The 16,277-nt window shown below is 49.0% G+C and overlaps 1 protein-coding gene across 4 annotated transcripts in view; it reads left to right on the top strand.

Moving 5' to 3' along the window:
- Positions 1-16,277, top strand: part of ENOX2 (ecto-NOX disulfide-thiol exchanger 2) — a 292,330-nt gene that overhangs the window by 92,640 nt on the left and 183,413 nt on the right. For all 4 annotated transcript variants that reach the window (XM_029607117.1, XM_029607116.1, XM_029607118.1 and 1 more), the window contains one exon: positions 10,478-10,633. In XM_029607117.1, the coding sequence (XP_029462977.1) occupies positions 10,478-10,633 (156 nt within the window). The remainder of the gene's footprint in view (positions 1-10,477; positions 10,634-16,277) is intronic.

Here is a 16,277-nt window from a genome sequence, read left to right as displayed (position 1 = left end):
CCCTTTGTATACTCTGTACCAAACCTTTTAATATCAGCACTTTCTCCATCGGCAATCGTGACTCCAAGGCTACCGAATCAATCTCGATCCCCAAAAATTTGAGCCTAGATACCGGGCCCTCCGTTTATTGGTCGCTACCGGTACTCCCAATGCTGATGCTACCTGCAAAAACTCTTCCAACTGTCTTTGACATAAATTTGTTTTAGCTGGAACCACAAACAAAAAATCATCAAGGTAATGCATAATACCTGCGCATCCCGTACTTTGCTCAACCACCCACTGCAAAAATGTGCTGAAAGCTTCGAAGAAAGCACATGACACCACGCAACCCATCGGTAAACACTTATCTATATAATACTGACCCTCAAAACAGAATCCCAGCAAAGAAAAACAACTCGGATGAATAGGCATTAACCTGAAGGCAGATTCAATGTCTACTTTTGCCAATAGAGCCCCTTTTCCTGCTTGTTTAACTAAACTAACTGCCTCGTCAAAGGAAGCATAACGCACGGAACAAAACTCTCTAGGTATATAATCATTCACTGACTTACCCTTAGGGTATGATAAGTTTAAAATCATACGAAACTTACCCTGCTCCTTTTTTGGAATCACTGCCACTGGAGACAAATGCATATTTACATATGGCTGCAATCCAAACGGCCCTGCCACCCGACCCAACTTAACTTCTGCTCTAATTTTCTCCCTAGCCACAGCTGCATGTGTGCTTGCTGACCTTGCATTCTTACCCCCTGCCCCTTTTCCTGGTCCCATATATGGAATAACAAAACCTTTACTGAACCCCTCGTATAAAAAACTAGCAACCCTCCTATCCGGATATTACCCTAACCAGTAACCCATTGCTTGTAAGGAAACCGGGGAGTCAGCTTTGCAACTCAGATCCTTACGCTTTGCTTCCCCCACCCTGTGCTCCACTAGCTCCCTTCGCACATCTGACAGCTGAATGAGCTCCTCCGCAAGTGGAACATGCGGGTCGGAACTTGCAGTCGGGGAATAAGCAGGCAACTCTGTTAAACCGCCAACACACATCATTCCCTCCTCCTGTCGCTTTGTTCCCGGAACTAACTTTACTACCCTGTCCTCCCACACGAAAGGAACTTCCCATCCCGCTATTCCCTCCTGACCCAGCCCCTCCTCCAAAACTACCGCTCCCTTGTCCCACCACCTTTGAACCCTTCGACCCCTTATCAGTCATTTGGGTTAGCCACAAGTTAATATCCTGTGAACCCCAAGACATGCCTCTACTACCCTCCATTTTGTCCCGGAATTTTTCATCGTAGTTGAGCCATGCCCAACCCTCCTAATCCCGGAACGCGCCCAGTATGCTGTCCGCGTAAGACAGCAATGCTCCGTATTGCGATGCATCATAATGCCCTACCATGCTAGCCAGGCGTAAAAAACCCCTCACCCAATTCACTATGTTCTTCCATACTTTCGGACCACCTGCCTTCTTATTCTTCTTCCTATCCTTCTTACCTTTCTTAGCTCCTCTCCTCCCTTCCAATAGCCTAAAAATATTCACATACTTTCTCTTATGTATGCGTCTACGGAGTTTTCTCGGTACTCCTTCCCGTAATTCCGCTAAAGTTGCACTCGCTGACTTACCCTCCCCATGCTGCGGCCCTACGCCTAAAACCTCCTTGTATTTGGGACTCGCTTCAGAGGAGTCCTCAGATGAGTCAGATGAACTGGACGACGAACTAGATGATGACACCTCCCTTTTCTTTTTCGACTTCCCCTTCTTAAGCTTCCCCTCCTTTTCTTTCTCACCTGTGCCTGCATGCACATCCCTCTCATGACTGCTTTCATCGAGCCATCCTCCTATCCTGGCGCTGCTGCAATCACGACCTGGCTCCTCACGCACGAACTCCCTCTCTCTCCAGGCTTCTTGTCTCGAAGTCCCCGGCCTGGCTTCCTCCGCTGCCTCTGGAAGAAATGAAACCTCCCCAGCCCTTCTGTCCCTCTGTGCCCTTTCCAAAGCACATTGAAACCCTCTGATCCTCTGCACACCTAAACTCCTTTCCTGTAACCCCTCCCCCCTTCACGCCACTCTCTGCGAGCCTGGCCGGGCCTGCGCTGGGCACCATCCCACTGGTCATAAACTCCCTCCTCCTCCCTTCCAGCCATCCACCAAAACTCTCTGAGGCGCCCAAGTTACCAATATCCCTCTTACCCATATTCTGTATCCAGTTCCCACCATCCCTTCACCGAACTCTGCCCTAAACGTCTCCTGTCTCCCCTTAGTAAGCTCTCTTTGGCTTCTCTGACTCATAATTGCTGCCCTACTAGTTGGCACCAACTTGCCCCCTTCCCACCTGTGGTGAACAGGGGGGGGGGGGGCTGCACTACTAGACCTGAATCCCGTGCACTAAGAATTCCCCGTCCTGTGCCTGTTACGTCCCTCCTATTACCCTTCTTACACAAACCACCTTGTGCAACAACCTGCTCCGGCTTCCCTTTTCCTACCTCACCCATCAACCTAACAGCGCCTCTTCCCACTGGCGCAGCCAACTGCCTTGCCTTTCCTCTGTAACTATTGCCATGCTGCACCGGTTTTCTGTACCCTTTCCCCTTACAAACCTCTGCTCTCCTGGCAGGGAGGCACACTGCCCCCTCGACCTCCTGCACCCGCGAATCTATCCTAACAGGGGGGGCCCCATCCGACAGGAATCTAAATTCCAGGGCAGATGCATTAAGGGAAATAGCATCCGCTGCTTCAGAGGGGGGTGCCCATCCCGGATCCTCTAAGTCTGTCGAGGTAATTTCCACATCGGCAGACTCGGGGCCGCTCTCCCCCGAATCTGCCGCCATAATCGCCTGTGACTCTGATACGGTGGGCGGGGGTAACGCGGTGCGCTGGGGTGCCGGCTGAGCAGAATCACTAGCGCAAGCCAAATTAACCACCCTCTGTCCCGCCCCTCCCCGGCGCGCGAGCTGGCCGGGAGCAGCCGAAGCAGCAAGCAGGACATGCGATGCGGAGGGGGTAACTGCCTCCTCCCTGCTAAACTCCTGCCCACGCAGCGGGGTGCCGCCACGCTCCCTCGCTCTCCTAGACATAATAGAGGAACACGGGGGAGGGAAACCCACCTCACTCTGATACTCACACTTCCCACCAGGAGTAAGGATATCCTGCCTGATCTAATCTATTAGGTGACTTAACTATTATTTATTCAGAAATAACTTAAAAGATGGCTGTTTTTTGTTGTTTGGTTTTTTTTTAAATCTACTGAATCTCCACAGAAAAGCTTCTTGCCTGCTACCTCGGCCGTTTCCCTGCCAACTGAGGCTGAGTAACGGCTGCTCCAACTGACTCACTTTCCTTGTCCAATCCCTGGTCCGCCTTTAAAATTCCTATACCCTATTGGCTCCCTACCTAGCCCCCTCCCCCCCCCCTCCTTTCTAATTCCTCCCCTTTGTTTATCTTCCTCACTAGGGCCTCGCTCTCTTGCCGCCCGTTATTTTCGCAGTGTGAGACAAGCTCACCCTGCTTTAACTTTTTACATTTTGTAATGACCCAGTAAAAGGTATCATAATCTATAAATCCAGTTTTTTTTCCAGAACCAATATAAATACTTAACTCTGATCTTTATACCTACCATTGAATAAGAAAGGCTTTGTATAGGGCAATAATAACCTAGCCAGTAGCAGGTATGATTTAACCAGTTCTTTGTTATAGATTTTTAGCATTCATGGATTAGTTGCTTTATTTATTTATTTGTTTATTTATTTGTTGGCGTTTGTAGTCTGTTGATATGAGACGCAAAGCTTTATTCTGAATTCAAACTAATTATTTTCAAAGAAATAATGAATTGTGTCTTTTGAACATTTACTTTAAGTGCATATTTGTTTGCAAAGAACATACTGTCTGGAACAATCTGTGTAAGTGTCATTTGTAATCCATACAAATCTGCTGACTTTTTAGGGGGTTGAATACTTTTGCAAGCCACTGTATCAGCAGTGAATATTATTTGTTTTGAAAGCCCAATTTCCTAGCGTGTAGCAGATGGACTCAGGACCAATGGGTATAGTGTACTCCTGATAGCAGTTGGAGACGGATCAGATTTCAATCTGACGTCAGCCCTAGTACATATACCCCTGCAGGAAGTGCAGCTCTTCAGTATTTTCCGTCTCCATAGCAGTTAGGGACTCTATGCACGCTCGCACAGCGTTAAGAGTAAATTTACCAAAGAAAACCAAACTAAGAAGAAATCTTACCTCTACAGATGAGCCCTGCTCTCCTGCAGTGACACCCATTGGGTCCCTCCCCCAGTTGAGAATTCCCGAGGTGATTTCCGCAATCCCTCGGCGGTAAGCCTCGGTCCGGCGGCTGACCCTTGGCGGGGACCTAGCCCCCGACATCAGATGAGGCTGAGAGGCCTTGGGTGCAATCTCGAGCGCAGCGGTGAAGGTATTTTCCCTCTCCCCCCCCGCAGCTGGATACCGCCCGGAACAAGACCGGGAAGCGCCGAGACAAGGTAAGGTAGAAATCTATTTAATAGTCTCCAGTCTCCGAAGCTCGAGGAGCCACACAGGTCGCCAGCCGGGACCAGTGCCACCGGGTTGATCTGCCCTAGCAGGGCTAGACCCCGGTCAGATCAGAGGGCCCTCCCACGTGGAGTCCCTCCGAGGTGGTCGCCATATTGTCCGCGTGGTCGCAGTCATCATTTTGCTCTGTTCACCGCCCTGTCCGCCGTTTCAATCCGTGCGCACAGAGGCGAGCCGTGCGCACAAATATCTTGTGCGCACACCATCGCGCACCCAAGTACCGGGCGCACAAGTGACGCACATAGCCACGTGCTTACTGTGCTGGGCGCATAACTTCGACCTGTGCGCACAACAGCGCGCACATCTCCCTGAGCACACCCCAAACCTACACGCACAACTGTATTTTACGCAAACAAGCCATGGCACCGCCGGAAAATAAACTCAAAGCTCAGGGCCTTTGCCCAGCATGTCACATTAGAGCTGCACTTCTCGAGGAGGCCACAGCCCTGTGTATACAGTGCAAAGAGGCCCTAGGGGATCCAACTCATGGCCCTCCCCAACCAGTACCGGGCTCCAGCCTCTCGAGCAGTACGCCAGACCTAGCATTGCACAGCGGGCCCCCCTCCTCAAACAGGGCTCCCCAGGGACACAGCGCCTCTTAGTTTAGACCCAGCATCTATCTCCTGGGTGGAATTCTTCAAAGGTCAGCATACCTTCGTCCACATGCAACTGGGGCCTCCTATAATACGGCCACAGGCTCCACCAGAGGACCTCAACATGCCGGGACCCTCTATGCCTAGGGAAGTGATCCCACTGCCCAGAAGCCCCACCTTCGGGGACACGGACAACTCAGATGAGGATTCAGAGCCCCTGGAGGAAGGGGAACTCCCTCCGGGGACAGAGCCCCACCGAACCATGAGACGCTTTTTCACCAAGGACGAGCTTCCAGACCTGGTCGCACACAGCTTAAAAGAGCTTGCTATCCCGGGCACAAGTGCCTCGGGGGAACCTAAGACGAACCCACTATTAGAGGGACTCCATCAGACCTCCCTCCATTTCCCACTATTACAAGCCGTCCAGCAACTAATTGACCTGGAATGGGTTGCCCCAAAACTACATTCAAAGGGGGCCGGGCTCTGGCAGCCATGTACCCTCTGGACCCAGCCGCCAAAGATCTCCTGGCATGTCCGAAAGTGGATGCCATGGTCTGAGCGGTCTCGAAGCGCACTACTATCCCGATGGAGGGAGGAGCAGCACTCAAGGATGCTCAGGACAGATGTCTGGAATCTATCCTCAAACAGTCTTTTGACATCTCCGCTATGTCTTTACAGGTCGCGGCCTGCTGTGTCGTGGTGACATGCACCTGCTTAACACAGACTAGGAACAACACTCCTGGGGAGGCCCTGGAACCAGCTGTATCATTCCTCGTGGACGCCGCTTCTGAACTGGTACATACAGTAGCTAGAGGAGTGTCATCCGCCGTGGCAGCCAGAAGACAGATCTGGCTCCGAAACTGGTCGACCAACGCATCCTCCAAAACGAGACTCACAAGGATGCCTTTCAAGGGAACACTCCTGTTTGGAAGCGAACTAGAGAAACTAGCTAGCAAATGGGGTGAGTCCCCACTGCCGTGGCTACAGGAGGACAGGAATAAGAGAAACCAGCGATCCTTCCCCCGAACCTCCAGAGGCAGAGGATGACAGCGCTTCAACCCATATAGAAGCACACATCAAGCAGCCCGCCCCGCAGGCCGGAGCCAGTCCTTTCGGAACAAGCACAACAAAAGGGGAGCCAATTTGGGCTCCGGCCCCAGCCGCACCCCAAAATGAAAATCAACCGACCCATCCAAAGGAAGAAGCCATAGGGGGCAGACTGGCCCTATTCTACCAAAGATGGGTTGAGATAACTTCGGACAAGTGGATCCTATCCATCATTTGAGAGGGATATTACCTGGATTTCCACCACCTCCCTCCGGACAAGTTTGTGGAATCTCCCTGCCACGACCCTTCCAAGAGGATGGCAGTGGAAGCTACACTGACCAGGTTGCTAGCCTTAGAGGCTATAACACCGGTGCTCCACAATAAATACTGGACATTATTCCATCTATTTTATCGTCCCCAAGAAAGAAGGAACGTTCAGACCCATCTTGGACCTCAAGGCGGGAAATCGTCACCTAAAGATTCCTTGCTTCCGCATGGAAACCCTACGCTTGGTAATAAGGGCAATACAACTGGGAGATTTCCTTACATCCCTGGATCTGTCGGAAGCCTACCTACACATTCCGATCCATCAAGAGCATCAGTGTTTCCTACGCTTCTCGATCCTGGACTGTCACTACCAGTTCCGGGCACTACCTTTCGGGTTAGCCGCTGCATCCCGGACATTCACCAAGATCATAGTGGTGGTGGCAGCAACACTGAGGAAGGAAGGAATCCGCGTGCACCCTTATCTAGACAATTGAATGATCAGAGCGAAATCCTCAGAGGAAAGCCACCAGGCAACCAACAGAGTCAAAACTCTACTGGAGAGCCTCTGGTGGGTGGTCAACACAAACAAGAGCTGCCTGCAGCCCTCCCAATCTCTAGAATACTTGGGAGTCTGGTTTGACACCAAACAAGACAAGGTCATCCTGACACCGACAAGGAGATCAAAACTGATGACCCAGTTACGAATCCTATTGAGCGAACTTCGCCCCACAGCATGGGATTACATACAAGTTCTCGGTCTCATGGCATCCATACTGGAAGTAGTGCCATGGGCACGAGCTCATATGAGACCTACAATGCTCACTACTATCACGATGGAATCCACTGTCCCAGAACTACACCATACGGCTTCAGCTCCTGGACAGAGTTCGGGCCCAACTACGATGGTGGCTACAAGAAGCCCATCTGAGCCAGGGAACGAGACTGTCTTCACCAACCTGGATCCTACTCAGCACGGATGCCAGCCTACGAGGATGGGGAGCACACTGCCAGGAGCTAACCGCCCAAGGACAATGGAATGAAGAAGAGTCGGGATGGAACATCCATCGCCTATAAGCCCGGGCAGTCAGACTAGCCTGCCTAAGGTTTGTTCACAGACTCCGAGACAAAGCGGTCAGAGTAATGTTGGACAACGCCACAACAGTGGCCTAAATCAACCGTCAGGGAAGAACCAGAAGCCGACAGGTGTCTGGAAATAGACCTCCTAATGTCATGGGTGGAAGTGAATCTTCAAGAGATCTCGGCTGTCCACATTGCCAGGAAAGACAACATCGCTGCGGACTACCTCAGCAGAGAATGTCTAGATCCAGGAGAATGGAGGTTGTCGACCACAGCATTCCAATTGATAGTAAATGGTTGGGGAACACCAACCATGGACCTCCTGGCAAACTGGTCCAACGCCCAAGTACCCAGTTTCTTCAGCCGCAGGCGGGAACCCCAGTCCCAGGGAATCGATACCCTGGTACAGACCTGGCCACAGGAGACTCTGTTATATGCCTTCCTGCCGTGGCCCCTATGGGGCGCAGTCATCCACAAGATAGAACACCACAGGGGACCAGTATTTCTAGTGGCCCCGGACTGGCCAAGAAGACCGTGGTATGCAGACATGCAAAGACTGCTGACAGGGAACCCCCTGCCGCGCTACCTCCACACAGAGACCTGCTCCAACAGGGACCGATCCTCCACGAGGATCCAGCTCGATTCTCTCTTATGGTCTGGCCATTGAGAGGACTCACCTATGGAAGAGCAGATACTCGGGGGCAGTAATTGACACCCTACTCCGAGCACGCAAGTTCTCCACATCCCTAACATACATAAGGTTTTTGGAGAGTATTTGAAGCCTGGTGCGAGGACCGCGACATCATACCACGCTCGGTCAAAATTCCTGCGATTTTGGAATTCCTGCAGAACGGCCTACAGAAGGGATTCTCTCTCAACTCCATCAAGGTACAGGTGGCCGCATTGTCATGCTACAGAACCAAGAGAGAGAGCGGCAGCATAGCCTCTCACCCGGATGTCTCCCGCTTTCTGAAAGGAGTCAAGCAGATCCGACCACCCCTGAAGTGGCAGGTGCCTCTTTGGAATCTCAACCTGGTCCTAGATTTCCTAGCAGGAACCTCCTTCAGACCTCTCCGCGGCCTGTCTCTCCGACTATTAACACTGAAGACAGCCTTCCTGCTGGCAGTCTGTTCGGCCCGTCATATATCCGAGCTACAAGCACTGTCCTGCCGAGAGCCGTTCCTCAGACTCACCCGGGAACCATCCAGTTACGCACATTTCCATCATTCCTTCCCAAAGTGGTGTCTCACTTCCATCTCAACCAAACCATTTCATTACCATCGTCAGATGAGCTTAAGAATTCGGAAGAGGCTCGAAGTGTACACCTTCTCAATGTCGGCAGGCTCCTAGTCCAATACCTGGAAAGGTCGGAAACCGTACGAAAGATGGACCATCTATTCGTCCTTCACTGCGGGAAGAAGCAAGGGGAAGCAGCCTCGCGAGCAACCATAGCCCGCTGGATCAAAGAAGTCATCAAGGTGGCCTACATAGAAGCAGGCAAGCCACCGCCTTTACAAGTCAAGGCCCATTCTACTAGAGCCCAGGCAGTTTCCTGGGCGGAAACGAAGATGCTGTCACCCGCTGAGATCTGCAGGGCGGCGACATGGTCCTCCATCCACACCTTCTCCAGGTTTTACTGCCTGGATGTTCAAGCTCAGGAGGACACTGCATTTGCAAGGGCAGTTCTAAGTGGATCACGGGCAGCCTCCCACCCGGTTCGGGAGTAGCTTTTATACATCCCATTGGTCCTGAGTCCATCTGCTACAGGCTAGGAAACGGAGAAAGTACTTCCCTGATAATTTCGTTTTCCTTAGTGAAGACAGATGGAGTCAGCATCCCACCCACGGCTGCGTTACTCATGGAATTCTCGGGGGACATCCCCTGGAGTGAGTGATTCACGGGTAAGCCATGCTTTCCTTCATCTAGGACACCCATCCTACCAGGTGTCGACGTTTCTCGGTTGAGGGCACTGGCGGTCTCCAGCTATAGCCAATTCAACCAGTTCAAATTAAGTTAACCAAGTTATTAAAATTATTCAGTCATACATATATCCACAATGCTTTTCGAGGAGAATACTGAAGAGCTGCACTTCCTGCAGGGGTAAATGTACTAGGGCTGACGTCAGATTGAAATCTGATCCGTCTCCAACTGCTATCAGTACACTATACCCATTGGTCCTGAGTCCATCTGTCTACACTAAGGAAAACGAAATTATCAGGTAAGTAATTTCTCAATTATCTCTAGTCTAGGGTAGTAGATTCATTTTTCATATGTTATAAAGTTTTATTTTTTGAATATTAAGGGGTAGATTTTATAAGATGGACGCGCCAATTTTATAACATGCGTGCGCTGGCGCACACATGTTATAAAATCCGATGGCCCCATGCACATGTGCACCAGATTTTATAATCCACGTGTGTGTGTGGGCGGCGCACGTAAGAGGGAGAGAATTTATGTAAACTCCGTGCGGCGACGCATTCGGGCCTTCCCCAGTTCCCTCCTAGTCCGTTCCAATTAAGGAGCAGACTGGGAGGGAATTTCCCTACCCCATACGTAAACTCCCTCCTTCTTCCCCTCTCCTCCCCACCCCCTAAACTCTACCTATCCTTTTTTTTTTTTTTGGGTTGTTGTTTTAGAACTTACTTCAGATCCCGAGCTGAAGTAAGTTGCCTGCGCTGGCCGGCTGCTGGGGCATTAGTCTTCGGGACAGCGTTCAATGGCGCTACCCTGTCCCTCGGCCCGGCACTTTTGCGCGTGGCCGGGCCGCTTTGAAAATGTGTGCACTGCGCGCAAGGCCCAGCCACACATAAACCCCAGATTTTAAACGTGCAGGCCTTTTAAAATCTAGCCAAAAGTCCCTCTTAATTCTTTCTTGTGAGGATAAAGAGAATGGCATATCCTTTACTTGTTTCACAACTTTTCTTTTTCAGATTTTGACCCTAGTGTTGGAATAATGACCGGAATTCCTCCCATCAATTCCTTGATGCCAGGCTTGGACGTTTTTCCTCCTTTCATGCCTCCAAATATGCCATTGATAAAGGAGATTCTACACTGTAAAAGCTGCACCCTCTTCCCTCCTAACCCAAGTAAGACATAGTGTGTTAGTTTTCAGTTTTATAAAGTAGTAAGACAATTTCTGTTGGGGTACCTAGAAATCGGGGAGTATTATGAAGTGGAAGACTATTGAGCTTTATCTTTCTTGACTACATTATAACCTGTTGTGCTTTTTTCCTCTGAATTTCTTGTTTAGTTCCTTAAAAATGACATCTATGATCTTATAATATAGGGGTAGATTTTCAAAGGCTACGCGCATAACCCGAGAAAATCTGCCCCTGCGCGTGCCGAGCCTAAGCCCCGGGACGCGCGTATTTATTTTATTTATTTACTTTTATATACCGGTGTTCGATTTTACATATCACATCGGTTTACATTTAAACAAAATTTGCAGGAACTTATGCGTTACCTTTGCCAAATACAATATGCTTTTGTCCCGGGGCTTTCAAAAATGGGCGGGGCAGGGGGCGTGGTGGCGGTCCGGGGATGGGGCCGGGGGCGTGGTGGCGGTCCGGGGGCGGGGCTGAATCCTCTGGCACAGTGGCCTGAGCCGGGGGATGGCGAGCCGGCGCACGCAAGTTACGCCTGCCAGGAGCAGGTGTAACTCAACGAGATAAGGTGGAGGGGGGGGTGATATAGGTAGGACTGGAGGGTGGGTTAGATAGGGGAAGGGAGGGAAAGGTGGGGGGGGGGCCCGGAAAAAAGTTCCCTCCAAGGCCGCTCCGATTTCGGAGCGGCCTTGGAGGGAACGGGGAAAGCCATCGGGGCTCCCCTCAAGCTCGGCGGGCACAAGGTGCACATGTGTGCACCCCCTTGTGTGCGCCGAGCCTGGGTTTTATAATATGCGCACAGCAGCGCGCGCATGCTATAAAATCGGGCTTAGATTTGTTCACGCCGGGTTGCGTGAACAAATCTACTCCCACGCGTAGATTTTAAGATCTGGCCCATAGTTTTTATTAGTTTTCAAATGTCAGAATAACCATTTTGAGATAATCACATTTGTTAGAACAATTTTTACATTTTCAATTACAGATTTTCCAGACTAAGTTTTTTGTCCTTGGCGTTTTACCACCCTCCAGTTGTAATGATAACCTTTGTGATGTAATGCATCATTGCATCCACTAATTGTTACTACCTGTTGTCAATGGGAATTCCATGAGTTTTATAGACCATTGTTTTGCTTATTCACTTCAAGCTGAAAGTTTATCCATTGAGGTATATCCTGTAGTGAGTGTGCACTAATAGTACCGTATCATTTTGTTTGATTGAATATTTAAATATTTATGCAAATTTATTTATAATTGGACAATTAATGGCTCGTCAAGGGGAAATTCTTAAATTCGCAGATATGTGAGAATGTTTTGCCTTAACTGGGAAAGACTATTTTACTTATCTTCAATCTCATCACTATGTTGGGTCTATAGAATATGCTGATTTGAGAACTGGTCATCTTTACAAGGCTGGTTTGATATTGAAGATCCTGGGAAACTCACGTTTAATAAAGCTAGTAGATAAGTGGGTCAAAGTATTTCTTGCTTGTTTTGCCGGGATCAAAAGATATCAATTAATACACAACTGTGAGAAACACAATTTAAGTTCTTAAATAGAGCTTTCATTTCCCAATGTCAAGCCTTTTTGGCACAAATAGCAGATTCAGATATCTGTATAAAATGTTCTTTGCAGTGGGTAACTTTTGACATTCCTTTTGGTCATGTTCTAAAATACAGTCCTTCTTGAAAAACATATATTCATATTTGGAGTGGATCACTTTCTACTCTTTATTATTTGATGCTCTGTCTGCGTTGTTTGGGGATATTCGTTCCCCGTCTTATTGTTCTTCTGTTCAGAGGTTGTGGATAAGGAAAGTTGTGTTCTTGGTGAAATTAACCATATTACATTTTTGAAGGAAGCCTATCACCCCATCATTCTCTTTTTAGAGAAACAAAATACATTTCCTAGTGTGTAGATAGATGGACTCAGGACGCCCCAAAGCACCACCGATGCAACCGGCTCAGCTGAAGCATCCAGCGCAACTGGCGCAGCCGGCGCTCGGAAGAAAGTCCATGCTTCGGGATCAAAGCATTCCCATTTCACACCGACGCATCGACACACTTCTGACTCATTTCATCAACCATTGACTCAGAAGCATAAAAAACCAAAAAAAAGCACATATCCGGACATAAGAAACGCAGGGAACCTTTTTCACTCATTGTTGTAGATGAGGATCCACTTTCTTCCCCTTTTGCTGCATCATCTTCGTCAGAACAGGAAGAAACCTTTCTCAAGAAATCACACAGGGATCCTTTACCCAGAGACTAATCTGAGAGGTACTGCCATCCTCAACCTTCAATAGTTCCGCCATCTGCACCATCTCAAGGGGCTTTAGCATCACAGGCGATGTCACAGATATCTCTGATTCTGGCAAAATTCTTGTCCACAGTTGCTGATCAAGATCAACCTGCAACTTAACCTATTCCTCAGGCACCACTGTCCCTGCTCACAGTTCCATTCATGGCCCTGCTCCAACATAACTGGCTCTGTCTTCACATGTTGTCTCTCCAGTATCATCATCTCCTAGGTCTTCCACTGGTTATCCGTCCGACCCTCCGGAGGACCAGCTGGAACCAGTATCACCTCCTGAGGACCTGACCTATTCGAAGTTCTTAGAAAGAGTGGGTCAAACTCTTAATATTGAGACGAGAAAATTGCCGGACCCTAAAGCGGATGTTCTAGGCCTGCTGAAAGTATTCAACACTCCAGCGGAACTGGTGGCCCTTCCATCGCACAAAGTACTGGACACCTTGATGAAAAGGGCATGGGACACTCCACTGGCTGGACCCTCGACATCCAGAAAGTCGGAACTTAAATACAGGATGAGACGATCTCCATTCTATTCGCACTTTCAACTACCTCACGCATCCATTGTGGTAGAATCTGCAATGCAGAAAGCACGCAAGTCCAGGCTACATTCTAACACCCCACCGGGACGTGACTCCAAATACCTTGATGTCTTTGCAAAATGGGCCTATCAATCAGGCATGATGAATGCAAAGATTCAGCAACATCAATTTGCGATCACGCAATATTTGTTTCAATGTCTACAGGACTTAAAACCCAAGATCCAAGACAGTTCACCTGACCAACTTCTCCCTGATGAATTTCATTATATAGAAGAGGGATTGCGACATTTTGATGCACACTATCTACGAAGGTTTCGAGACCTCAGCCAAGCCAACGGCAAACACCATCGCAGCCAGATGAATGGTGTGGCTCCGGGCCAGCACAATAAGAGAGGATGTGCATGAGAAATTGGCTAACCTTCCTTGCCATCCTGACAACTTGTTTGGTGATCATTTCAAGGACACTGTTACTCAGTTAAAGGAGCAGAAACTGGCTGTTCAGTCTCTCGCAACTCCATCACCTTTCTCCTACGGCAGAGGCTACTATTCTGGTTATAGGAAACCACAATTTTAACACTGCCCTTTTCGGCCTTATCTGCCCTCTAGACTGTCTTATTACTCATCGTCTTGCCTCCAGACTTCTCAAGCTCCAGCTTCTAGACGTCAGAACACCAAGGACTAAACCTCCGCAAGAGCAGAATCCACCTAAACCTGCACAAGGATTTTAGGACATCACACACCACCGCTACCAGCAACAGTCGGTGGCAGGCTCCTATATTTCTTGCCTGCATGGGTAAACATCACCACCGACCTCTGGGTACTGAAGATCATAAAGGAGGGTTATTCTTTAAACTTCACCACCCTTCCTGTTATTCCACATTTAGTGCCCAACAGGGAACATCACATCCATGCCCAACAAATGCACCTGGAAATCAATAACCTCCTAAAGCAACAGTACATATTAGAACTACCCGTGTCTCACCATCACACAGGTTATTATTCCCCATACTTCCTCGTGCCAAAGAAATCAGAAGGGTTCCGTCCTATCTTGGATCTCTGGGAACTCAACAAACACCTTACGACGAAGAAATTCAAGATGACATCACTCAAAACCATACTACCCTTCATACACCCCAGAGATTGGATGTGCTCCATAGATCTCAAGGATGCCTATTCACACATACCAATGCACAAGCAATGAATCACCACTTTCAATACAAGGTACTTCCATTTGGCCTCTCCTCGGCTCCCAGAGTATTCACGAAATGTCTAGCGATAGCAGTGGCTCACCTATGTCGCCAGAGTATTCGTATTTTTCCCTATCTAGACGATTGGCTTCTAGTAGCACCCAGCCCCTCCATTGTCCAGCCGAATCTCATCACAGCTATTCAGTGTTTGGACACATTGGGTCTACTAATCAATTACGAAAAGTCGAATCTCCACCCCATGCAGGCGTTGCAGTTCATTGGAGCCCACATCGACACCTTAAAGGACAGAGCATTCCTTCCCGAGCCAAGAGCTATAGCACTCAGAACTCTAGCTCAAATGCTAAAGCGCTTAACCATCGCTCCAGCTCGTCAAGTGTTGAAACTTCTTGGGCACATAGCTGCAACGATCTATGTGGTGCCCCACACACGTCTACACATGAGGTGCCTTCAGTGGGGACTGAAAGCTCAATGGAAACAGTTCTCCGACCTTCTCTCTGCCCCTGTCTCCATTACAAACAGCATGAAGCAAGATATAGACTGGTGGCTATCGGAAACGCCCCTTACAATAGGGGCTCCCCTACGTCCCCTGATGCATCAAATCATACTCACCATGGATGCCTCCACGAAGGGATGGGGAACCCACTTGTCTCACCTTCAAACTCAAGGCCTCTGGTCTACCTGGGAGAGTATGCAACAGATAACCTCTTGGAACTCAGAGCAATTCGGAATGCTCTCCGAGCTTTTCAGCTCAATCTCAGGGGAAAGATAGTCAGACAACCAAGTGGCAATGTTCTATATAAACAAGGAAGGAGGGTCCGGTTCTTGAATTCTATGCAAGGAAGCAGTATCCATCCTAGAATGGGCAACCAGCAATTCTATTACACTTCAAGCCACTTACCTCCCAGGCATAGGCAACAGGGCGGACAAACTAAGAATTTTTCATCCCTACGAATGGGAACTACAACAATTGGTAGCCCTATAACTCTTTTGAACTTTGGGATGGCCTCGTATCAATCTTTTTGCCATGGAGCAGAACCGCAAACTCCAAACATTCTGCTCTATGTTCCCATCTCCTCATTGAGTAACACAAGACGCGTTTCTCATCAGCTGGTCGGAGGGCCTACTTATACGCCTTTCCACCAATACCTCTAATCTCACGCACAGTGCAGAAATGCATAAGAGATTCAGCAGATCTCATCCTCATAGCTCCAGCGTGGCCAAGACCACCATGGCATGCATACCTCCTCCACCTCTCATTGGAGGCTTCAATTCCACTAGGAAATAATCCTCGCCTCCTAACTCAGGACAAGGGCACTCTTTTGCACCCACTCCACTCCTCTCTAAACCTCACAGCGTGAAGATTGAAAGGACACTATTTCAAAACCTAAACCTCTCTCCTCATCTGGAAGACATCCTGATTTCTTCTAGAAAGCCTTCCACCAGGTTGAACTACAAAAGAAAATGGCAGACCTATGAGGCTTGGTGCTCAACCATTAGCATAGATCCATTCACATGCCCAGCAACTAACTTGCTAACATATTTCCACAGTCTTTACCAAAGAGGGCTGG

This window comes from Rhinatrema bivittatum, chromosome 6, assembly GCF_901001135.1.
Source record: "Rhinatrema bivittatum chromosome 6, aRhiBiv1.1, whole genome shotgun sequence".
Lineage (NCBI taxonomy): Eukaryota > Metazoa > Chordata > Amphibia > Gymnophiona > Rhinatrematidae > Rhinatrema > Rhinatrema bivittatum.
This window is presented reverse-complemented; position numbering and strand designations above follow the sequence as displayed.